This window comes from Merops nubicus, unplaced genomic scaffold (genome assembly GCF_000691845.1).
Source record: "Merops nubicus isolate BGI_N331 unplaced genomic scaffold, ASM69184v1 scaffold8376, whole genome shotgun sequence".
Taxonomy (NCBI): domain Eukaryota; kingdom Metazoa; phylum Chordata; class Aves; order Coraciiformes; family Meropidae; genus Merops; species Merops nubicus.
In genome coordinates, this window is record NW_008614277.1 from 18,450 (window position 1) to 43,926 (window position 25,477).

The 25,477-nt window shown below is 42.5% G+C and overlaps 1 protein-coding gene across 1 annotated transcript in view; it reads left to right on the forward strand.

Annotated features, from left to right (window-relative positions):
- Positions 1-24,966, forward strand: part of LOC103774744 (SWI/SNF-related matrix-associated actin-dependent regulator of chromatin subfamily D member 3-like) — a gene marked incomplete at its 3' end in the record, with an annotated part of 39,653 nt that extends 14,687 nt beyond the window's left edge. Inside the window, exons 3-7 of the mRNA XM_008942168.1 lie at positions 7,078-7,200; positions 18,902-19,024; positions 20,801-20,896; positions 21,390-21,491; positions 24,805-24,966. Of these exons, the coding sequence (XP_008940416.1) occupies positions 7,078-7,200; positions 18,902-19,024; positions 20,801-20,896; positions 21,390-21,491; positions 24,805-24,966 (606 nt within the window). The remainder of the gene's footprint in view (positions 1-7,077; positions 7,201-18,901; positions 19,025-20,800; positions 20,897-21,389; positions 21,492-24,804) is intronic.
- Between the last annotated feature and the right edge of the window lie 511 nt (positions 24,967-25,477).

Here is a 25,477-nt window from a genome sequence, read left to right on the forward strand (position 1 = left end):
CTCAAAGTGTTGCTTGTATCTTTGAGCTGCACATAACAGGCTGATCTATCCTGGTTCCATGTTTCTTCTCTGCTTTAAATCAAAACAGAACTTAACTCTGTGATTTTCTTCCGATAACTCTATGACTATAAATGGATATCTTCTCTCATAGAACTGTTTTGCCTTTGACATTTTTTTTATAATGAGATAACCAAAATAAAGATAATATTCTAAATAAACGTACAAATGCACCATTCCCCAACACAATTGCATTATTAGGATGACGATAGTTATGATGGAGTTGGGATAGGACTAGGAGTTAATGGGATGTCAAGGTAAAGAGAGGTAAAAATGTTTTTAAAACTAGAACATGATTTTCTGAGGGCTGGGCAGTGAAGATAGGGGATTCCTCCTCTGTGCTAAGGATTGTGGTGGGTGCAGAGAAGGAGAGAAGAATGCACTTCTGCTGTTTTCTTATGTGATCTCTGCTTGACAGCCACCAAGTCCAGTTAGGGATCACTCACAGCCTTTCCTTTTCTTGGTGACAGGCAGACAGCAAATTATAAATTCAGATCTGGGGAATCTGTCCCCACTCTGGAAGGTTTTCCTGCTCTCTAGGTGAGGAGGAATCTTTTTGTTCCCTGCCTGGACTTCTCTTGATCTCTCAGTGAAGTTTTACATTATTTGAGGAAGTTCTTGTGCCTCTGCCTGGGTGAACAAATCTGAGCACTTTGATGCTTCCTAGGACCATGTGCAGCTTTGTAAAAATCATATCTTGTTCAATAAACCCACCTTTTTCTGAGGAGATCACAGGATTCTTTGCTGACAAATTGTGTGGATACTTTTGGATTTCTTCAAGTCATTTGATCTGTTATCAGTGACATCTGAATAAAAAATCTTACAGTGTAAAAGCTTATTGGTTACCTTACATGAAAAAGTTCCTCACTGTCAGTTTGGAGACATATCAGTGAGTGGGGCACTTCTCGTGGGACCAGAAAGATCAGTTCTTGGCCCAGTGTAAAGTAGTTTTGCTTGATCTGGGCTCTTTTTAAGTGTCATGCAGGGCATGTGAAATTTGATGGTAAAATTTATGGGTAAGATTAATGGAACAGTAAGTAAACACAGGGAGGAGGACAGTTATTGCTACAAATTATCTAAATTGCCCAATAATGTGGTCATAACACAGCAAAATTAATTTTTCTGCAAATAAGTGCAGTACATAATCTAACCCAGGAATCTGGCAGTATAAGACTCTGGCTCAAAAAGCAGCGATTGAGATGTACTGGGAGCAGGTGAGGTTGACAGAGCACAAGAAACAGTTCATCCTTAGTTCTGTCTCAGACTTCCTTATGTAATATCTGTTAAGACCAGGAGGAGCTGGTATGTGTCCATTTTGACAGAAACCTGCAGCTAATCTTGATCAATGCTTTGAACAGAATCTGCCACTCTTAGGTATGAAATGGGAGCCTCAAATGTGAGGGAAGGCTGCCTCTTCTGGAAGCGTTCTCCAGCCACACCACTGGCCAAGCAAAAGACTTCTCTGCCTCTCAGTCTTACCTCTCCCATAGCCTTAGATACTTGACGTGTTACAACACCGCTGTTAAACCTGTCTTGGATTGAGGATTTCAAAAAGTGGATTATCCCTGACTTGTTTGCTTGGTTGATAATGACAAATTAGCCATTCTTGGTGGCTAGTGCCAAGTCTGAAGTAAGGAAAGGACAAAGATGAACTGTAGGTCTTTATTTCTTTTTTTCAGAAGTGTTAAAGTTAGTTAGCCCATGTTCTGGAAGGATGAGTGTCATTACTGGGCTACCTCTGGCTGTATAAAAAAAAAATAGCTTGAGTAGCCCAGTATTCTGGAGAGTCCCTGTTGCTGTATGGCTGCTCGGTTCTCATGGACATCTGGTCAGTGTTAGTGTCCTCTGCAGTTTTTGATGTGGAGATATCCTTAAATATACTTAGATGATATTAGGTAGACTAGCATTCTACTGATTCCTTTGGAACCCTTCTGAGGAACTGTAAGCCTTGTTCCCATATGTGCACTTAATTTAAATATATTACTTGCATGTTTTACTTGCAATATGTGCAGTACATAGAATACTTACTTACAGTTGCATAGATCAAAATAAAAAATAACTATAGTTTAATCTCTATAACATATAGGCTGAAAGTGACCTATTTGTCTTCAAACACAAAAAAGATTCACTGAGTTATCTGGCAAAACATGGTTTGGGTAGACAACTGTTTAAGCCCCAGTAATCACAAATATTTAGAATCAGAAGGACCTCTGGAAGTCATGCAGACCAGCTGTTGCACAAACAGGTTCAGATTACATCAGGTTGCTCAGGACCTTGTCCAGATGGATTCCAGATACCTCCAACCAAGGACAGACATCCCACAGCACCTTTGGGCAGCCTGTTTGATGTTCTGGTACCATCATGTATGTTTGTTTGTTTTAAAAAATTCCCTGTACTGAGTCAATTGCCCATGTTGCAGTGAGTTTCTGTCGCCTCTCAGCCTATTGTTGTGCACCTCCAAGAGGAAGCTGGCTCTGTCTTTTCTTCACAGGCCGTTTTGCAGTTGACTTTTGTCACGGCTGGCATACGTCACAGATTCATTCTCTGCTTGTTGTCCGTGAAGACCTTCAGGGGTTTTCCTGCAAAACTGCTTTTAACCCAGTTGATGCCCAGCTGTACCACAGCATGACATCATTTTGTCTCTGGAGCAGAACCATGTGTTTACCTTTGCTGAACTTGGCAGGGCTGAATGACATCGTGCTTCTGCAGCTTGTCAGGGTCTCTCTGAACAGCAGTGATCCCTGACTCTGATGCAGGCATGGGCACCTTGGGGGCCTGAGGACAGCACTTGCCAAGAGAAATGGAGGCAAAGATAACACTGAGTGGCTTGGTCTTCTTCATGGTTTTTGGCATGAGTGGCAGAACCAGACCCAGGCCTGGCTTTTCTTTAGTCTTCCTTATGCTGGTGATCCACTTGCAGAAGGATTTCATGTTGCCTGTCACGTCCATTGCTAGGTGAACTCCAGCTGAACTTTGACTTTCCTAATTTCATGCTTGCATGCTTGGGCACCATTGTACTGTTCCTGCTGGGTAGGCCATCCCTGCTTACACCTCCATGCATGCCTCCTTTGCATTTCAGGCCAGTCAGGAATTCCCTGCTTCACTCTGCTGGCCTCCTGCTAGGCCGCTCAACTCTCTGCACATCGGAGCCCCTTTGCTTCCAAGAGATCATCTTTGAAGTTCAGCTAGCTTCCCTGAGCCCTTTGTCCTTCAGGGATATCCACTGACCCATAGGATCCTTCCGGGCACATCCCTAAACAAGCCAAAACTTGCTCCTCTGAAGTCTAGGTCTTGCTTTCTTCTCTCACAATTGCAATCTTTGGCACCTCATGGTTGTTGCAGCCAGGTCTGCCCTTTGTCATCACATCCCCAACCATTTCTTCCTTCCTAGTGAGTAACTGGTCCAGCACCTCCTCTTGCAGACTTGTTGGTGACCTGCATCAGGAAATCGTCATCAATCCAAGCCAGAAATCTCCTGTAGAGTGCTTGTGCCCAGTGCTTCTGCTCATAAAGCAGATGTCAGGATGGTTAAAATTACCCCATGAACACGAGGGCCTGCAACTATGGGGCTTCTTCCAGAAGGCTAAGAAAGGCTTTGTCTCCTGCTTGATTGGGTGGTTTGTAGGAGATACTCCTCGCCGTGTCATCTGCCCCAGTGCGACTCTCTGAAGCTGTCCCTGGAATGCAGCCTGTTGTCATGACCTTCCACGCTGTCGTACTGTGCCAGGCACAGAAGCTGTCCCGTGATGTTTCTCATGTCCCAGAGACTGTTGTGCTGCAGCTATTTTCTGGTTTCTGATTCTCTCTGTCTCACAGGCTTTGCACATTTGTTCAGAGGCATGTATGGTGGGGCCCCCCACATTGTGCTGCTTCTACAAGGAAATTGTGAGAGCCTCTTACATCATGCTCTTCCCTGGACACTGTCCTCACTGCCCCTACTCTTATAATTTTTCCACTCTTTTTCTCCATCAATTAAAAAAATCCAGAAAACCAAGCATAAAATGGCATAATTTAATAACAGTTTCTTCTTATTGATTTTTAGAATTTTGAAATGTTTGAATTTTCACAATGGAAAAACAGAAGAACCCCAGCCTCCTGAAAGGCACTATCTTACTAATGTTAATAACAATCTATTCCAGTTACCCATGTAATTCCAAGATAAGTTTTAACTTGCATGCTTCAAAACCTCAGATGCTGGAATGCTGCTGCTAGGTGCTTTTTGTAGTTTCTTGAGTTACATGAAGGCCAGAATGGAGAATTCGGGTCTTGAACTCTTTACACATTTATAGTTAGATCTATTGTAGAAGAAGAGAGGAGACTTGCATGGAGCTATGAACTTTCCAGTTAGGGCAAACCATGCAAGAAGAAGGTATAGGCAAGCTGCACAGATCCTAATCACAGGAACACCAAGGTAATGGGTTTGGCTACCTAGGAAGAAAACTGAAAAATGAACTGTGTACTTCTGGCTGGAGTGTAAGAGTACCTTGGGGTGTAAGAGTACCTTTATGTTTCTGAGCCAAGATGTACCAGAAACAAAATTTTTCACTGTGATGTGATACTGCTGGGGCTCCCCTTTAACTTTCCTCTCACTCCTGATGGGAAATTGGGCAAGAGTAAGAAATTGGAATATGGTCATGCCTCCAAAAGATTATTCCAATAGTAGAGTGAGAAAGCAGAACACTCTAAGAGCAGACACATTGGCCTGAGTGGACCTTTGATCTAGCCTAGTATCACATCTTCACTGTGACCCTAACACATTCTTGGAGAAGAGAACAAACACAGGCAAGTACAGTTCTTCTCCCAAACACTGTCCCAACCTGCAGCCATTTGCGGGTCAAGGAATTGTATGCAGTATTATTAACTTTGTTGGTGGATTTTAAAATGTCTATGCTTGTTTAACATATTCTAGCCAAACTGAATGTTAAACGCTATAGGAATGGAATAGGAAATGCCCTTTCAGTTTCATGTGATAGGAGATGTGAAAATGGGGAATGGAAATATTTATTGATTACTGCTGTTTCTGCAGACTTTTTAGGAATTCCATTAGGTGCTGGGTCCTGTACCTTGCGAAGCAGCTGGAAAGGTTGTCCCACAGCTGTAGTGTGTGCCTTATCTCAAGGGCTGTGTTCACCAGCTCCCTGCTTCATCACATGCCTAGGGGTTTGTGGACTGACTGCTAGAACTTGGAGTTAAAGGACTGAAACTATGTTCTGAGGCCAGAATTTTTAACTGACTGCAGTACAGCATGATTAATTTCTTCTGTATGGCAGGAACTGAGGAATCTGTTCTTCTGTGTGGGACAGGATAAGAACATGGGGATGCTTTGTCGGGTCCAGGGTTCTGTACTCGCTGTGGGTGGAAATATTGCCTAGCTGTCTTTACTCTGCAAGCCCTGATGGGCAGCTCCTTGATGTTTTCATGGCAGTGCTTGCTCTTCGTGCCTCACTCTTAGGAATGTTCATGTTCTTTTGTTATTCTGTTGATACTAAGACTTTGTGAAAGAGTACATACAGTGAAAAATACAGTGGTTTAGCTAAAGCTGAACAGAATTTTTGGCTCCATGGTTTCTGCTTCTTCAAAGTGTCAGTCCTGCTGTAAATAGGGCAGGTGTTCTAGCACCTCAAAACAAACAACAAACAAGTATGGTTGAAAGAGTCTTTTACTTGATAGTCTTGATATGTCTAAATACAGAAGGGAGGAATTGTTTCTCTTCAGACTGGAACAAACGAATATTAAGAAAAACTTGTAGAATGTATGAACAGTATGGAGAAGGCGTATAGGAAATGTGTGCCCACAGCTGCTCCAGCTGTGCAAGAATGTGGCATCAAATGACACTAACAGACGGCAGGTTCAAAGTGAGCAAAAGGAGGTACTTCTTCACACACTGCCTATTCTAGAAGTTCTGGAAGCTCTGGAAGATCATACCTCAGGTGGTTGTAGGTACTAAAAGGCAACAACTCTCAAATGCTCTCAGAGACGCAGTACTAGGGTTGTGTGTGTGACAAGCCTTGGGATGACCTTGTGCAATAGTTGCTACGTCCTTGCAGAATGTAGTGAACGGGCGTATGCCTTGTGTCTCTCACATAGGTGTTTTGTCTTACACCAAATTGAACTGCAGGCTTCTGGTTCTCAAGCAAACCAGGAATACTAACTGGCTTTTAATTACTATAGAACAGAACTATTCTTACAGTTAAATATTTCAGTTCTGCAGGTGAAAGCTAGAGTGAAGTTAAGTAGATTTACTAGAATTACAGTTTCTTTCTTTTGTGGGGGATGACTTGTTCCCACTTAAGAAGAGACTTCTTCATCTAAGGGGATGCTTGCCTATTTCTGAGCTCAGATCATTAGTTCTTCCTCCAAACCTACTTCATATCACCTCCTCTGATAACTTTTCTGGAGAACGGAAAATCAAAAGGGAGTTTGCTAATAGAACTAATGTAGTTTAGCTAATGTATTTAACAGATGATCTTGCCAACTTTCATTGGTAAGTTGACACCTTCTAGCTGGTCCTGTTGAAACTTTGATGTGAAGGGCAGCTTCACCTCAGGAAGAAGATGTCTTGGCAAAGGTTTACTTTCTAAATGGCAATTTTTACTTACAGTGGTTAACACTGTTTTTTTAAAAAACAACATGAACATGCACCTGTTATTTTTAGACTAGAGAGACACAGAACCATTTAAAATTAAACAGGAAAAATTACTGTGCTTTGCATTGCTGAGAGCAATGGCTGCCAGGCTGCTTGTAGCTGAGCCTCACTTGAAAAGAGCAGCCATTATTCAGGCCTTGTGGATCTACCTTGGGTTTTCCAGAGTTCATTAGCTTTAGTTCTGTGCTCCAGCTTTTCAGTCACATGCTTGTACCATGCCACTAAGACCTGCGTCGCTAACTGGGAACTACTGTCTAAGGGCTAACTCCTCCTGAGCACCTCTGTGTCAGGGCTGGGACGGTGTCAGTGTTACTGCTCTGGAACACAGCAGACTCTTGCTTCCAGTTCTTGGATATTCCTTGCTTCCTTCTCAGATCCGGGAGCTGGTTCCTGAGTCCCAGGCCTACATGGATCTGTTGGCCTTTGAACGCAAACTAGACCAGACCATTATGCGGAAGCGTGTGGATATTCAGGAAGCGCTGAAGAGGCCAATGAAGGTATGTCACCAAACATTTGTAGAGTAAGTTAGGGGGAAAAAAGTAATTATTGTATTAACTGGTGGAATGATCTTTCCAGTAAAAGTCCTGTTAACAGAGGTGTTTTGAAACTGATCAGACAAAGCTCCTAAGAATAAGCAGCTGGGGAGCAGCATGCATGGAAAAGGGGTGGAGCAAGTTCCATGGGTATTACCAGCTCCACCTTCTGAAAGCCTTTAATAAGGGGAATGATAGCTTCTGGATAAATAAACACTGCTTCTGGAATTTTGTGTCAGAATGATTAAAAAGAAGAAAATAAGAGATTAGAAGGATGTGCTGAAGAGATTCATTAAATTTTCGATCAGCATTCAGTCAAAAGCTAAACTCATGGAATAACAAAACATATAATGGGAAGAATTACTTAGAGAAAAATTGTGTAAGATCCTGCAAAAATGAACACATATATATATATATAGTCTGTAAAAGGATAATTCATGTTATAAAAGAATGGATGACGTTTTCTGGAATTTCCATTAGATCAAGTCCAGCACTTTGCTGTTCATAATATCCTCCTGAAATGGTCTTTTCCTAAGTTTTATGAGTCTATTCAACTGAATTATGGAACGTTCAGGTAGGAGGAAACTGTGGAAGTCTTCTAGGTCAACCTCCTGCTCAAAACAGGGTTGTCAAGACCTTGAAAAGCAGGTTGTCAGGTTTTGAAAATCTCTAACAATGGAGGTTTCACAGCCTCTTCAGTCAATCTCTTCTAATGTTTGGTCACTCTGATGAAGAATTTCTTTTCATGTCCTCTTTAAGTTCTTGTGATTGTGTTGACTGCTCGTACTAATTCATAGTTTGAGTCCTGTAGTATGAAGTGTTCTGTAGCTATATGTCTACTGTGAAGTAAAACTGTCATTCTTGTCTGTGCCACAGTAATGGGTATGAGCCCAAGTAAGATCAAGATTCCAATGTCTTTGTCACTGTACAGGTAACTCATAAGATGTGGAAGACTTTTACCTCTGATGATATTTATGAAACTGAAAAAAAAAAAAGGAAAAAAGGAAAAAATTAAGTTCTGATAACATACCTGTTTTGTATATACGAAACTGAAGTGTCAATGGTTTAAATCACAACTTTGTACTCCAAAGGTGTTGTATATAGTAGATTGAATTCTCAAAGGAATAATTTGTCTTAGCTTCTTCATGTGGGTAGAACACCGTTATTTTAAGGCAGCTAGGAACTTGGCCAAGTTTAAAAGTAATTGAATGCACATGATAATGACTCACATGGATAGATCTGCAGGCAGGTTTGTGGCAAAGTCTTTAACTAGGGAACTGACCATTACGTGAGGTTCCAGCTCTAAGCTGTTCAATGGAGATATTCAAGACCTGTAATGGGGAAGAGTGTAGGAGGCACAACACTCTACAGAGGCTGTAGATGGAAAATTCTGTTTCTCTCTAGGGCTCAGCAAATGCATTTTAGATACCAGTTACTCAGCTGGTTAACACCTAAAGAATGACTGAACAGATGTTTTTCAAATTCCTGTCTAGACTTAGCATGTGGCAGCTGTTAGATTCAAGACCTATCAAAATACAGCTAAGCCTAGACAAATTTTGGTTGTTCTGATGTTAAGTATTTCCATTTTATTCTAGTTGGAGCATTTGTAACAGCAATAAAAGTTATCTCTGCATTTCCACCTCTTATCAAAGCTCTTGTAATTTTAAAATATTTGCTTTAAAACAATGGCTCCCAAACTGGGATTGCAGTCTTCAGAAAAATTTAAATTTGTCTGAGGTATGTGATAATAGATAGGGAACATGCAGGACTGCTCAGATTTGTCAGTTGTAACTGCAGTTATCATATTGGTCACAGTGATTGAGTTGTAGCTAGAAAGTGTCTTTGGGAACCACAGGTTTATGATGTAGTGTTGCTCAGGCTGTTTTTTTTTTTGTCTGAAGACTAGTTATACTGGAGATATTTTGGTGGGGAAGTGTTTCAAATGCTTTTGATTTAGGACAGTACATAAAAGATGCTGGGCCTATTGATCCTACTTGGATCTTCTGTGAACAGTTGTGCTGCTGAAACAGATGGCAGGTGTGGGATTGCTTGGAAAGCAAGGAGACATTGGGGCTGAGAGGTTGGTTGAAAGAGGAGAAACAGCCTTCACCACCTGCCAGCTCACTTTACCACTGTCAGCACCCCTCTCAGCTGCCAGCTTTTCCAGTCCAGATCCTGCCTTGTCTTTTTTTCTGCCCATTGGGTACAGCACGTTCTCTTCTCTCGTCTGTCAGTCCTGTGTTCTTGGACTATATCTGTCATGAGAGTCACAGAATTCCTTATCCACAGAGCAGCATTTGCTGCACGCCGCTTGTCGCCAGAGTCCTTGCACTGACTTTGTGGAAGACTCGCCCCCTCGCATGCTCAGAATTCCAGAGAGGACTTTTTAGGATGGAGTCAGGCAGACAGGGCTGTTTGACTGCAGTATGGCTGGAGCTACAGGTATAGCAAGCTCTGTGGCCTGAAGGAAACAGAAACTATAGAACTCAACTCCATATAAGTAGTTATCATTAGAGAGGGGTGCATGAAAATCTGGATGGCTAAGGCCATGGTGAGATGCACTTGGCTAAGTACAGACATCTACGCTGTACTCCTTTATATATATAAGCTGGACACTGTGCTCCCTTTAGAGCAAACGATTCAGTCAGTGTAGGCCATGCAGTTCAGGGCACAGTTCTTCTCATACAGAAGTAGATGTTTAAAAGAATATAGATAAATCATGCCTTAAAAAGTGCCTGTTTCTCTCCATTGTCCTAGCCTGAGATAACTAGTCAGTTGTGGATGTAAACATCATTTTAAGACTGAGGTGATTTTCATCCCAAGGCTTGAATCAGGGGTCATCTGGCTGAAAGAAGGGCGTCTAGTGACCTATCCCACAAGCAAGGATCCTACTCCAAGCCCTGGCACAACAGACAACAGTTTGGTCTCGCCCAAAGAGGGGACTGTCACTTTTTCACAGTGAACCAGTGTGGAACATTGAGTTTGTCAGGCTGGTGTGTAGCAGCAGATCCTCAGACTAAGTGATCTACTCCTAGGTTCTCCATTTTTAGGTTAAAAAAGAGCGTTATCATCTGACTACACTGACAATGCCTTTCTTCCTGGTTTTGTAAATTGAGATTCTTTCCCCAGTTCAGATTTTAAGATGGCTGAGAAGTTGTTGTTGTATAGTTGGCAGAAGGGTATTAGCATTTTTTTTTTTTCCAAAACACTAAGGTTTCTGCCTGGTCCTCTGCCCTCTCAGGCAAGGCTTGGTGGTTTTGCTCAGCACACCTCATACAGCTCCACAGTTCTGTCATTCTAAGAGACTCTCATCTTTTGCATGTACTGAGTTTAAACCTTGAGCATCCAAGGGATATTCTTTGGAGCAGAACAAATAAGTTATGGAGTTTTTTTGTGTCATACTCTGAACCCTACTGTCACTGGCCTCCTGGAATTGAACCTGCACTCCAACTCGGGCAAAGTGGTTTTTGTTCATTCTTCGTGGGATGTTATGGAGAAATACGTGTGGATTACTAAAGAAAATTTAAGGTAACTGAGAGCACTGGCAGATCTATCACTTCTTAGCTGTTGTAGATTCTCCTCTGCACTTTGAGGTCTGTGGCACGTGGGCAGTGTACTTCCTCTTTTGTGATTGTCATGTTGGTCTTGGTGCTGGCTGGGATTAATTGGAGGAATTTCTGTTATTAAGTAGTTGCCAGCTGGTTTGAAACATCATTAAAAGTGAAGTGTATTATTTTGATAACAATTTTATACTTAACATGTTGTGACTGAGAGAAAAAAAATTTAGGATACCTCAGTAACTAGAATTCCCTGTAGCAACAGAAAAGTTCTAGTGTTTTAGAAGACCCTAGTGACATCTCTTCTGATTTTTAAAGGTGGAATACAGTGTCATCAGTGTTTAAAATGATCAGTTCAAACTCGAATGATCATGTGACAAAAGAGCTGCTGGAACAACCTAGGGAAAGGAAGATTCACTGTCTGAATGTCACTTGGCTTTTATATATGAATACAAAAACTTGGGAGGGACTGGGAGTTGCTGCATTTTTGGTAGAGGGGAAGGAAAGTATTGATGTTTAGGCTGAAGGGCAAAGCTGGCACAAGAACAAACAGGGAAAAGGTGACTGAGTAAATGTTAGGCTTGATTTTAGAAAGAAGCTGTAATTGTCAGGGAAGCAAAATTTTTCCAAATCAAGGAGGGAAAACAAAGATTTAATTTTTGAAGTTGTATCTTCATGGGTTCTGAAAAGCATTACATGGTACAGACCTGTGACCTGGACTTAACTGTTGCTGCCAGCTCAGTGACTTCAGGACCGTTGGTGCACTCCAAGCGCTATGGTGGTTTTGATAATATATTCTAAAGCTCTTCAGGGGAGATGTCTGCTGAAGCCCTTTAGAGTAGAAATATGTTGAAGGCGAAACAGAATTCATGGCAATTTCAATTTAAACAAAAAAAAAATAATTGAGGGAATTTTATTATGAATTTTCTCATCTTTAATCATCAACCGTATCACTTTAAAAATAAAAAAGGCCAGTGGCTGTCTGACCTTCCTTAGGCTTAACATATATATTGATGTGCAGTCACCCCAGCTCTGAAGGTCCCCTCTGAGTCAGTGGGCTTTAGATGAGTCCAACTCTTTCTGGACACCCCTGAGCTTGGCCCTAGGAGTTGAGTCCCAAGTTGTCTCCTCTAGACTGATCTGAGGGTTCTTACACGTTATTATGAAGAGGACTGAGCTGCCAATGGGACCACACCAACCTGTGTTGCTGCATTACTGGTTGGTTTGTTGCCTGGGTAGTTACTGACAGTCAGAGACTGTGCCCATAGCCACTGCTTTTGGCCAGTTAGGGCTGAATCAAGCCACTGGACAGAAAGTTCCTCAGCCTCAATGCAAAGAGGCAAAGTTCATGTGCATTCTTAATCCATCACAAACTAGCCTAAGTATTCAGTGAGAACATGGTCAAATCTTGCATAATCACCCTCACTCTCCCACATTCGGTGGCAACAGGAATTATGAGGCTGTTGTGGGTCAGTGTTCTTACTGACAGTGACAAGTAGCAGGATCACAGATCTGTATATAATATAGTCACTCCAGACCCTTCCTGATTTTTTTGTTTGTTTTTATTTTTTTAAGAGCTTTTGGATTTGGTCCAACAGATGGTAGTTCAAAAATAGACCAAGTGAGGTTGACTAATGTGCATATTTATGACCAGTAAAACAAGATATCAGAGATATAATAGATTTTTCATTATGTCAAGTCTTAAAGTCAACACTGGATGTTCTTAAAAGAGAGCTGCCCTCTTTGATGAATCATTAGGGCCTTTGTTGCACAGGAAATTGGACTGGACAATAAAGTGTCTTCTGGTTTAACAGACTTCAAGTTCTAAATCTGTGTTCTGTGAGGATGAGTTCTGTGCGTTAACAGTGGTTTATTATGTTTTGTGTGGCACACATGACACACTTGGACTGATCGGGTTTGGATTTATGGCCTTGTGGCTTGATTTTATGTCTTCTGATGTTGCATTGTGAGATAAGGAAAGTGCAAACACTTCATCACCTTCTTTAGATAACCCATATTTTAAATGTGTCTTTCAGGTCCTTTAGTGATCTCTTCTCTTAGGTAAAAAGTTCAGTCCTCCCAATCATGCTAGAGAAAGAATTTTTCAGTGCCCCAAGATAGTCTCATTACCTTCTAGTATACGTCTCGTGATGCTGACTGTAGTATACAATTGCCAAATAAGATGCTATAACTGATTTTATAGAGTATTATGCATAGTATTCTCCATTTTGTTAATCTATAGCGTTTGTTTGATGTTTTTGGAGGTCTTTTGTTGTTGTTGAAGTTTTTATAGAACTCTCTACAGATGTTTTTCATGTGTCGGTGCAATTTTTAACTCTATAAATATTGGGTAGTTCCTGTTAGTATGCATGATAGGTGCATATTCTACCCGCTCACTGATTTTTGTGCTTTGGATTGGCCGTTTTTAAGATCTTGTTGTCTGTCTTTTGTTGTCATGAGTTACCTAACCTTTTTTTTTTTTTCCTTCTACAAATTTTGACATAGATGTTTGCTGCCACTCTGGACGGCAATACCTTTATATTCCAGTTCTGACATGGACACTCTCTGATTTGATTCTTTTATCGTGATCCAGATGGAACACTTGTTATTGGTGGTCAATGTTCTTTTATTTCTAGTCTCCATGCTACTTTATCTTCCACTGTTCTTTCTGCTTCCTAACAAGTTTTGTGAGGCCATGAAACATTTACTCTATATGCAAAGACAGAAACACAGCTTTTTTCTCTTTCCTTCCTGCATGAGGTTTTTATGCTGCATTGAGATACATAGAAATCCATCCATAAGAGCATAGAGAGGTCTCAACACAATGTTTTTCATAGGGTCTGCAGCCAGATTTCCTTGATTCAGTCAGCAATAGACTATCTGCTGATAAGCAGTTAATTTGTCTGAAGTCCCAAGCAAAGCTTCCTTGGAAGTGTCCTGGAGGATTGTGTCCTGCCTGAGTTCAGTGAAGGAAATTTTAACTTCAGAAGTTGATGGAGATTTGTCTTTGGGATATCAGAGAGACCATGATGTCTTCAGATACTTAGTTTCTGATTTGACTTTTTAGGGTTTTAATGCTAATGGAAACTGAAAAAAAAATGTGGCACTATAAAGCAGAGGTAGTTTTCTGGAGGATGTGACAGATTTCCAGCATTTCACCCATTTACTTCAACTTAAAGCTGTATTGATTTGTGTGAAGATGACATTGAAAAGGGAGAAAAAGCTGCAGTTCTGCTGCTCCAGCATTCCTGTCAGCCTCTTGGTTAGATCTGTTTCATTCCACATGAGCTCTCCCACCATTTGTGCTACTGTTGTAGCTGGGACCTAAGCAGTAGTTCATCACTGACATGACCAATCTTCTGTCACACATGCTTTTTCCTTTTCTTCTTCTCAAGGAGAAATTGTAAGTGAAATACAGTGCTTGGGGGGGAGGGGAGGCTTTTCTTTTAAATATGAACGCAGTTAATTTTGCTGCAGACAAGTCAAAGATGCATGTTAAACATGCATATCTTACACTTCAAGAATAAGCAGATTAAGCATTTATCGATTTTTAGACAAGAGGTCATTTGATTCACAATGCTGATCAAGTCTCTGCGAAGTTCCCCCCATTGAGCTTTGTCTTTCTGGGTGGTAAAGTTTCAGTGTGTCTGAGGAGATGAAAGTGGTGCTCTTTTCTTGCCCTGGAGCTGTACGTTTTCTCTTTAGCTTTTGCTCCAACCTACTGAGAATCCTACCAGTAAAAAACAAGTCTGTGTGTTTTGGTTGCTTGCTTTTCTGTTCTCCGAGACGCTACCATGCAGAGAATGGAAAAGGTTTTAGATCTGGGCTGTAATGTTCATTGCTAAGAAATCTGCAGAATTTGTTGAAGGGTAGTGGCTTCTTGCCCAAGTACATTGCACTGCTGAATTTGAGCTGCAAAGTAAGCAAGTGGCACATAACTGCTGTTGTACCATTTCCTGCCTGGATGAGGTGGAGTTGCTTAACTGGAGATGGAGGAATTCCTCACTCTGAGCCGTCTGGGTATGAACTTGGTATTATTGTCAAACCTGGGAGTACTGATAAGTGAACTGAGTGCAATGATTTGGGAGTGTGTCTTTAGCCAAGGAGCGTTTATGGTCTGTAGAGTGTTTCTAAAACCCCAGCCAGCACCATTTTGAGGTTCTTCTTCCTTGAGTTCAGCTTTGACTGTCTGTATAATCTCTGAACTGACATCTTCCAAGACTGGACATCCTTATGACAGCAGTACAGCTGTGAAGTGCTGAAGTTGTTACTCACTGGGTAGATCCCTTCAGAAGAGATTGAGATTCTGCCAGGATCTTTTTTCCTCAGCAGAGATGGTAACATCTCCCAGCTGACATGAGAAAAGTCATGGCAGAGGAGAAGTAGCCTGCTGGTCCAAAGAAAAGTTTCATTTGTAGAACTATGGTTCTGATGTTTTGCTAGAGATTTCTAAATATGTTTTCTTTAAGCGTCACTGTTCAAAGTATGTATTGCCACTATTGGTGTAAGTGTATGCCGGGCAAGTTCAGGTGCCATTGTCTTGTTCCTGGAACTGGAAGATAAGGTAGTGGGCCTCCTAGAATGTCTTGAGCAGAGCTGTTCCCAAGTAGCTTTTATGAGGTGCTGACACGTGTAAGGAAGAGATGGTAGTGGGCATTCCAGGAAGGGCAGAAAGAGGGCAAAAAATGTAGCAGCAGCTCCTAAGGGAACAAACTGGAGGTAGACATGCTGGCAGTACCTTCTGACAGGTAGTTTTGGAGGCTTAACTGTTCCTAGGTTGATGTGCTGTACAGAAGAGGACATGTTTGGCTGTTTAAGCACTGTTCGAGGCCAAATACCTTTTTCACAGTTCTCTTAGACTGCTTACGAGAATGTCTTTGGCAGGTCTGGCTGCACTCCTCTGGTCAGGTCTGGAGTTACTGACTAGGACAATCGTGGTGGCTGACACCGGTTTGCAGCTGTCTTTGTAGTTTCTTTGAAAGGGTAGTGGCTCATTGTTAGCCGGGAGGGCCTGTTTGTTGTGTTCTGAGGTGCACGTGGCCTGCGGGAGCCCGTGGAGGGAGTGGGCCAGGGTGCCAGCTGGGGTGCACGCAGGAGCTGAGGGGTCGTCTCAGCTGAGTAAGGAGCCAGAAGACAAAGCTGGAATTTGGAGTTTCCTGAGAGAAGGCTAAAGCACAAACACAGCTGGGTCGTAAGGAACAAAAAGAGAGGATTCTCTGTATCTCCCCAGAAATGACCCTACAGCGTTTTCTGCAACCCTGGAAGTCACAAGAGTTGCTGGAATAAAAGCAAGCCTGAAGAAATGAACCATTTTGTAGGACATGTGAGCAGCGAAAATTTGGTTTAAAACATTCCCCCCCCCCCCTTTTTTTTTTTCTTTAATTTATTCCATTTTTCCTAGCAAATGTGAATTTTCCTTCTTTAAGTTCCCATATTTTGCATTGTGTTCTAATAAAGATTTTTATTAGATATAAAGCCCATTTGATGTTGGGCTCCTCTTGCAACCCTGCAGTTGCCCTGTTTGATTTCTTGATGAGTCAGAAGCAAGGGTCTTTCTGTGGTTGCATTTGGGAGGTAATCCCTCCCTTAACAGTATTGCAAATTTGCAAATTACCTTTTGGGCCAAAATCTGAAGACAGCCCCCAGGGTGCATGTTACACGTTTTGCTTGTTCTAGCAGAGACCAACGGCTCAGCATTCCACGGTACTTGGAGGTTGTCAGCAGGGTCTGAAATGTGTTGGAGTCAAAAGCTGAATGGTTTTGATCCAAAATCAAGATAATGTAAATAAAGTGGGACAAAAGATAACGTTTTAGAGATAGCCCTTTCTTAGATTTTTTTATTTGTAATTATTCTAAGTTCCTTTCGGGTGATGATGTGGAAGAAGTGGGCTGATTTATAGGGGTTGCAGTGAGGGAAGGAGTAATTTTGAGAAAGAATTTGCCATGTAGAAGAAAACACTGTAAATTGAAGAGAGGTGTGGAAGAAACAAACGAATTCCACACAGGCTGTGACTTGGGCAGAGCAGAGGAAATGTAGGGAACCCAGCAGGAGACCCCTCTAAAACGTGAGCTGCGTCTGGCTCCTGCATGACTTGAAAGAAAAGTGATTGGGAGTTAGCAAAGGGAAACAACAGAAGGTAACAAGGAGAGGTATTTTGTATTTCAGAGTGGAGTCAGGTGTTGTTACTAACTTGGTTTTGGGCACACTGTACGAGGCATCTAGAGCCTGAAAGCTCGTGTTACACGAGACTCACGATGGCTGTGCTTAGGGTGATAATTGCTGGACCGATAAGCTGGCTCCACCTTAGGGTGATTAGATCAAGCCCCCAAGCCAAAGCATCCTTTATCGCCGTAGCCCCCCCAACCAGTCGTGGACAATAGCTACAGGTAACTCCATTTCAGTCCCCAGTGCATAAATATTCTCTGTTCTGTTCCTGCGAGGTGTAGTTCTCTTGGCACCAGCCTGCCAGCACCCGATCCTGCGCAGGACTGCAATGAACGAGGTAACTCGGCTGTGTGTGGGTCGCACATTGCACAGTGGGGAAAGAATCCATTTCTGGGACAGGACTGGGAGAAAGGAAGACATCGAAAAGATTCAGTAAGGATGTTGCTGCAGAGGATGATTTAGTGATGAAATGTCAGACTTTGGAGGAAACGGACACAATTCCTGTGTGGATATGGGGAGATGAGAGGAGTTCCCAGGATAAAAGGGAGAATGGAAATAATGTCTTTGGAAATCAGAATAAAAGGAAATGGAGGCAGTGATATAAACATGAAATATCAATAGAGTATCTAGGAGGAACTGTTAAGAAAAAAGCTGCTTGTGTGTGTAGATAATGGTTTTGCAAATAATCCAGGTGAGGATAAAATTTAGGACCAGTGTATAAAATATGTAAGTTAAATTGAAGAGTTGGGAATTAAGAAACATGAAGCCCTTCACAAGTCCTCCATACCAGACAAAGATTTTGTGACATTAACCCTCCCACATTTTATATGATGAAAGAGCACTTTAGCAACAGAACTCCCGTAGGAAAGGATGGAGAAAGAATATGGATTATCAGGAATATATTTCTACCTATCTGCCTGTTCTTATCTGGGTCAGTCAGCCTGTCATTTCCTGGACTCTTGGCACTTTTGAAAATCCTGTTCCCTGTCAGTGCGTACTGTTGACACTGCATTTCTGTCAAACCTTTCTGCCATTGTCTTCTCTAGATTTGGGACAATGTAGTCATTTTCTTGTTCCTCATCAGCCATATATCTCTGCTTCCCACGTTAATCTCTGACATAGTAGATTTTTAGTTTCCTGACCTGATGAATGTAAATTCCTCCCCTGTATTTGTGTGTGTGAAAGTTTTCCAAGACTACTCCTTTCTTATGTTGTATGAGGGTTGTTTCTGCTTCATTAACCTGGCAACTGTAGTCTTTTCATCATTATATTATACGAAGATCTTTGAGATTAGCATCCCAAAGAAATTTTTGGCACTATCTTTTCTGGAATCCATGCATCAGAGTTAATGGCCAGGTTTTCCACATGGTGCACAGGAGAGAAGGGCACTGAGAAATAGCACAGCCAGAAGCCAGTGCAGGGATGGGGAAGGCTCCAGTCACCTGTAAAAAGGATGGCAGGTAGCCACGGTGGTTGGTGTCCCTCAGGGACTTGAGCACCTGGGATAGGAATGGATCCCAGTGCCTTCCTCCACTTAGGTCTCACTGCGAGGTGGAGCTGCAGCATGTTTGATTAGGGTTTTGAAGGGCAGGTGACAGGAGTGGCATCATATTGTGCTTTTCTTGTAATGATTTCTCAAATATCTCATCCAGAAGTACAGGATGTGTAGCCTCTTGGGCTTGGCTCTGCAGCCACCTGTCCTTCTCCACTCACAGAGGATCTTACCATGTTTGTATAGCCAATAGGTTTTGAAAGGAAGTTTCAGGTTCAGCTCTTCAGTCTATTTTTTTATACAAAACCAAATCTTAAATTCTAGTATAACCTGGTGCAACTGTAGTAAACATGCAGATTCCCTACTAAATGTGTAATTATGATGTTTCTTGTGGCTTGCTCAGGTCTTGGAATTAAACTGGCTGTGTACTATTCTCTATTTCTTCAACAGCAAAAGCGGAAACTGAGACTCTACATCTCCAACACATTTAATCCTGCAAAATCTGATGCTGATGACTCTGATGGCAGCATTGCTTCATGGGAGCTGCGAGTGGAGGGGAAGCTCCTGGATGATGTATGACTTACCTGTGCTTCACTGGGACTGGCAAGAATCTAGAGATTGTCCTGTGGGGTGGTGTACTTTACTGAGGATATCAACTCAGACAAGACATCCCTGAGTGTCAGCGTTAGATTGTTGCTGCTGGCTGGTCAAGCCAGATTGAGGGATAAGGCCATAATGGGAATGCTGGGGAGGGCAGCAGACAGTGGAGCAGACTTAAGGACAGAACAGGTAGGAGGAGATGAAGAGAACAGGGCTGAGACAATTGCCTTAAAAGATGTAGCAGGGTTCAGGTCACAAGAGGTGTGATAAATCAGGCCTACAGCAGGTATTGCATCTTCTAAAGAGCAGGATAACAAGGAGAACTAAGTAGTTCATGTTCCTGGGGAGGGCAAGAAGATGGATGAATGATCAGAGCAAGGGTGGAAGAAAAGTTTTGTCATTCTGAAGTCTTCAGAAACCTCAGTGATGGGTTTAGCTTTCTTTGGAGAAGGCTGGACTTTCCTATATGAATGGACTTCACAAGCTAAGTATTTTATAAGATAAACAGATGGAGAACATGCATGTATGGAGAAGACAAGGTTTTAAGGCACATCTGTCTGTCTGGAGATAACTACATGAATCAGAATCAGCGTCTTGTTGGAGGATGAAGGGGTGACAAAGTGCAGCATCTGGGAGTTGATCTTAGACAAATTGAGGTTAAAAATTAGAGGTTGTATTTTAACAAAGAAAGAGGTTCTTTATTGGAACAAAATAGCTTCTCCATTACTGGCAAATGTTAAATCAAAGGAGGATGTATTTCTAAAATGATCTGCATTAAATAAGAAAAAAATTCATTAAAATCCTGTGGACTGTATCCTATGGAAAAAGTCAGATTACATGATTATAGACGTCCCAGTTTTTAATTTAGACAATGTGAGCTGTGTAGTAAGCAGAGAATACTGATAATTAAATGGAAAGGCAAAATCTAAAAGGAAATACTTTTACTTAGTGTATGATTAGTCTGTAAAATTTGCTGTCATCTCATCAGTCAGGCCAAGAACTTAGCATTCCTCAAAAAACTCAAGCTATTAAAATAAAAAGTATACAGGTTGGAAGAGACCTTCAAGATCATCCAGTTCTAACCCCCCTGCCGTGGGCAGGGACACCTCCCACTAGAGCAAGTTGCTCAAAGCCCCATCCAACCTGGTTTTGAACACTTCCAGGGATAGGGCATCCACAACCTCTCTGGGCAGCCTGTGCCAGTGTCTAACCACCCTTAGCATAAAACATTTTCCTTGCATCTAATCTAAACCTACCCTCTTTCAGTATAAATCCATCACCCCTTGTCCGTTCATTACAGACCCTGTTAAAAAGTCCCTCCCCAGCTTTCTGATGGGCCCCTTGAAGCACTGAAAGGCCCCCAGCAGGTCTCCCCAGCTGGAGCCTTCTCCTCTCAGCTGCCCCAGCCCAACTCTCTCCTGCTGGGCTCCCAGCAGAGGGGTTCCCCCCTCGGGGCATTGCTGGGGCTCCTCTGGCCTCGCTCCAGCAGGCGTTGTGTTCACATTACAAGCCAGGCCTTTACAATAACATAGTGTTGGGAATCTTCCCTGAAGTGTGCAGTGTTCCACCACTGCTGAGATTTTTGCATCTTACCTTGCATTTGCCAGAGGGAAAAGGTGATTACATTGATCACACTTGTGGTCTAAACAAGAATTAATGTTCAAGAGGAGGAGAAAGCCTGAGAAGGAAGTGTAGAACACAAGCTAATAGATGCAGCCTTAAACATTTCTGTTTCTTCTGGTTCTGCAGCTCAGCAAACAGAAACGAAAGTTTTCATCTTTTTTTAAGAGTTTGGTTATTGAACTGGACAAAGATCTTTATGGACCTGACAACCATCTTGTGGAGGTAAGAAGGTTGTGCACCCTCTGCATACAAGCCTGATACTAGCACAGATAAACAGCTATGTGCCCATTACCTTACTGCCTTAAATTACCTTGCATTCATTATCTCATTTAAAATATTTTCAGAGTTTTCAAAATTGAATTCTTAAGAATGTTTACTAACAGAATCTATGTAGTCTAAACCATAGACGTGGTAGTGATGTATTGCACATCTTACAAGAGAATGTATGAAATGATGAAAAAATTGTGCACGTTCTTCCTAACAAGTAAAGCATGCTAACAGCAGAACAGGTTGTGCATTAAAGCTGAATTGTGCAGGCAGAGCAAGAAACGATTAGGGGAAGGGGTTTGATGTGTTTTGGTTGTATTTTTTAAATGGCAAGATCTTCAGAAGGCTTGTACTTGTCTTATTTTTGCATAGCGTACTGTGCAAGATGCACCTCTGTGGACAGCAGTGGAAAAGGGTGAACCCTCTTATCTTTTTTTCCCTTTGGCAGTGGCACAGAACGCCCACAACGCAGGAAACGGACGGCTTCCAGGTGAAAAGACCTGGAGATGTCAGCGTGCGGTGCACGTTACTCCTCATGCTGGACTACCAGGTCAGTGCACAGCTTTTGGCACGGAAAGTACAGCCTTTGGGACATAGTGCAACAGGGCACATTCATCCTGCCACATACATCAGAAACCAGTACACTTGGACCCAAAATGACACATAGTCCATTGGGTTTAGAGTGATACCAAACTGTCCCATTATTTAAAATTTAAAGAGGGTACATCAATATAATGGTTTGAAAACAAACCAGTGAGAGACTCCAAGTCAGAAATACAATTTAATAAGAAAAAAAAAATAAAAGCAATAATACAAAGGAAAACCACAAACAGAGTCAGAATACAACCTGATACTCTGTAGTTAGGGGGGTGGTAGCAGTCCAGATGAAACAGTGGTCTCGTAGAAAAGACCTGGTAGCTCTTGTCCTCTGGAAATCCAGTGGGTAAGGCCCCCCGTGCTGTACTGAACCCCAGTTTATATCCAGGTGGGAGCACTTGGCTCCTCCCCCTGGGTGGAGCATCTCACAATGGGTTGATATCATTCTGTGAGTCATGCAGTGGGTCCTTGATGGTCCATTAAACAGAAATAGCTCCTGGGGGGAGCTCTGTGTGAGTCATGGGGCGAGGCATGGATGGGCCCATGAACAGGGAGGACTCCTCCTGCTGGGTGGGAAGGTGTTACCATCTCCCCTGCCCTTGAACCTCTTTATTTATCTGTTATAGCCTGGGGTGTGAGGTCTGTCCTGGGCAGCTGCTACCCATGATTTTCTTAACAGCCCATGAGCACTGACATAGAGAGTATAGAATATACAGTTTTGGTTCTACCCACATAAGGATACACTGGTCCCAGCCCCTGTAACCATGACAATCAATTAGGTTTCTATTTAGTCTAGCAAAATGTTATTCTTGGCACTACGAAGATTGTATTGCCTACCTGCAGAAGGAACTTGCATTTCCACCTTGGGCTTCTTAGGGAGTAGTCAGCTGCACATGAGTTGCATGCAAGGTCTGGTGCAGATGTTCAAAGGAGTGGCTTTTGCTAGTGGCACCAGAACTCTGCGGAGCTGTGGCAGTTTTTCTCAGGACAGACTACACAGCCTTCCTGATGTGTTAAGTTTTGGTCACATTGTCACCCTACTCTGGCATAAGACAACATAGTGTTAGATGGGCCATTACTCTTAGGCCTTGTTGGGCATTCCTTCTCCTCTCTTTTGTCAGTACTGGTTCTACTGTACTTGCAATATTTGTGGGCTGAACACAAACAAGTCAGGGAACTGATCTATTAGAAAGGTAACTTTCAAATAGTTTCCCTGGTCCCAGTCCCAGGAATCAAAATAAATAACAGGCAAAATTAGGTTATTCTGCCTTGGGATCGAATACAAAAGAGGTTCCTGGGCACAGTTTCAAAGTGTTTTAAGCTGTTGTAAGGCTAAGTTGCTTCAAAAACCCACTTTTGTTTCAGCTGTGGGTGTGCATTGTCACAGCCTCCATGCTCCTGGCACAATTTGCAGTTGTGGAGCTAACCAATGTGACTGAAACCATCCCTGAAAGAAGTGTTGCTGTCCTGAGGAAACTGATAGAAATGCACTGCTGAGAGGAGATGGGATCTTCCTTTTCAATAGCAGTTCAGTCTCAGATGCATTTTGATTGTATAACTTTAAGAACTCATTCTGTGCCATTCTCTGTCCCCCCATGCAAATAGCATCTACCGAGGATAAAGACAGTCTGTTGTATGTTGGCAGAGAAAAAATTTTACTGATTTTAGGGAGTGTAAAAGCCAAACGAAATGCTGATACAGCCAGTGAGAATCCGTATTGTTAACACAATATACTGATGTTTGTTATGCTCACCATTGTTATAAATTATACTTGAAAATAGATGTTCTCTTATGCTTAAGCTTTGATTTGTTATAAAGTTAGCACTGGGTGACCTCGCACCAACAGAGTAATCCTTGCCTAATAATATGGCAGATATTAAACTTGAGTATGGGTACACACTGGCGGAGGCACCGAACTCTAAACTGTCCAAGGAATGTGTCTTACTAGAGATGCAGAACAGGATAATTGAAGAGCTGTATCACAGAGGTCAGAAGAAGAAATATATTCCATAGCATGAACCATAGAATGGCTTAGGTTAGGAAGGGAGATAATCTACAAGATCCTTAGAGATCATACATGCCAGCATCCAACCTCCCTGCCATGGCCAGGGACACCTCTCAACTAGACCAGGTTGCTCAAGGCCTCCTCCAACCTTAAAGGCCTTAAACAGCCTTCAACCCCTCCAGGGAGGGGACATCCACAGCCTCTCTGGGCAATCTGTTCCAGAGTCTCACCACCCCCTGACTGAAGAACTTCTTCCTAAGATCCAGGCTAAACCTACTCTCTTTGAGTTTAAAACCACTGTGCCTTGTCCTGTTGCTGCACACTCTTGTTCAAAGTCCCTCTCCAGCCCTCCTGTAGCTTCCCTTCAGGTTTTGGAAGGCAGTTCTAAGGTCCCCCTGGAGTCTTCTCTTCTCCAGGCTGAACAATCGCAGTGCCCTCAGCCTGTTCTCATAGCAGAGATGCTCCAGCCCCTGCATCATCTTTGTGGCCTCCTCTGGACTCATTGCAACAGTTCTATGTCCCTTTTATGGTGGGGACACCAGAACTGGACACAGTATTTGAGGTGGGGTCTCACAAGAGCACAGTAAAGGGGGAGAATCACCTCCTTTGATCTGCTGGCCACACTCACTCCTCTTGCTGCACCCCAGGATGCGGTTGGCTTTCCGGGCTGCGTGAGTACACTGCTGGCTCACGTTGAGCTTCTCGTCAAGCTTCTTCGTTGTCATATTCCATTGACTAGTTGTGGTTGGGTAAGTTTTCTGGTATTCAGCAGAATGGAGAGAACATGTCTGAAAAAGAGAGTTCCAGGGCACTTTTTTTGATGTGTGGCAGCTGCGCAGTTACTAGCAACAGCAGAATTATCATCCTAGCTTCATTCTCTCTGTGGTTAACCTCCAGTAGTTCAGAAGAAGGACCATCCTTTTTAATTCTCCCTCTCCCTAAAGTCAAATTATGTGTCAGTGTTGAAAAGGAAGATTCTTTCCTGAGTCTGCACGCAAGCTGTTATTACCTGAAGCCTGAGGTATAGATAATCTGTGTTCACAGCACATGCAGAATGGTTCTCTTTCTTTTCACACCCTAGACATAGTTCTTCCAGAGCATCAAGAGTTGTGCACATCTGAGCAACCCGTATTTTTGCAATCCCTGCCCCTGAACGGGGGCTTCTCCTGAGGAACAGTCTCCCAAGAACTCAACCTTAGCCCTGTGTATCTCTCTGCTTTTCTCTCTGCTGCTGTCTGCATCTCCTCTCTCTGTGTTACAGCCCCCGCAGTTTAAGCTGGACCCACGACTCGCCCGTTTGCTGGGGATACACACCCAGACCCGCTCTGCCATCATCCAGGCCCTCTGGCAGTACATCAAAACAAACAAGCTGCAGGACTCCCACGATAAGGAATACATTAACTGCGACAAGTACTTCCAGCAGGTAACTCTGTTTGGGACACAGTAGCTCTTTAGAGGAAAACTATATTATCCATGCACAGCTTTTGGATAGATGAAAATGACTGATTTTTATCTTCCCTGAATGATTTGCAGTATCTTCAGTACTGAATGGCTTTCAGCACCCACTACAACTGATAGAATAAGCACCCTCCCCATGTGCCAGTGCTGTCACAAAGTACACCTGGTGGTTGACCACTCCCACATAAGCTGTGGCCTTTCCAGGAAGGAGGAGTTTCTCCCCTTGTTTCGATGTATTGATTTTTTCCCCTAATTTATAATTTTGTACTAAGAAATAGGAAACAATCTGCTAATTGTGTTTGCTAAGTCATATACGGACATGTTTTCTTCCATGCTTTTTCCCTGTTTATGAAGGGCAGAAGACATGGAAGACATAACTAGAAAAGCTATTTTTTTCTTAAATCTGCTTCAGATAACAAAATACCCTCAGTGATCTGCATGATGTTTTGAAAGTAGAATCATAGAATCATTTAGGT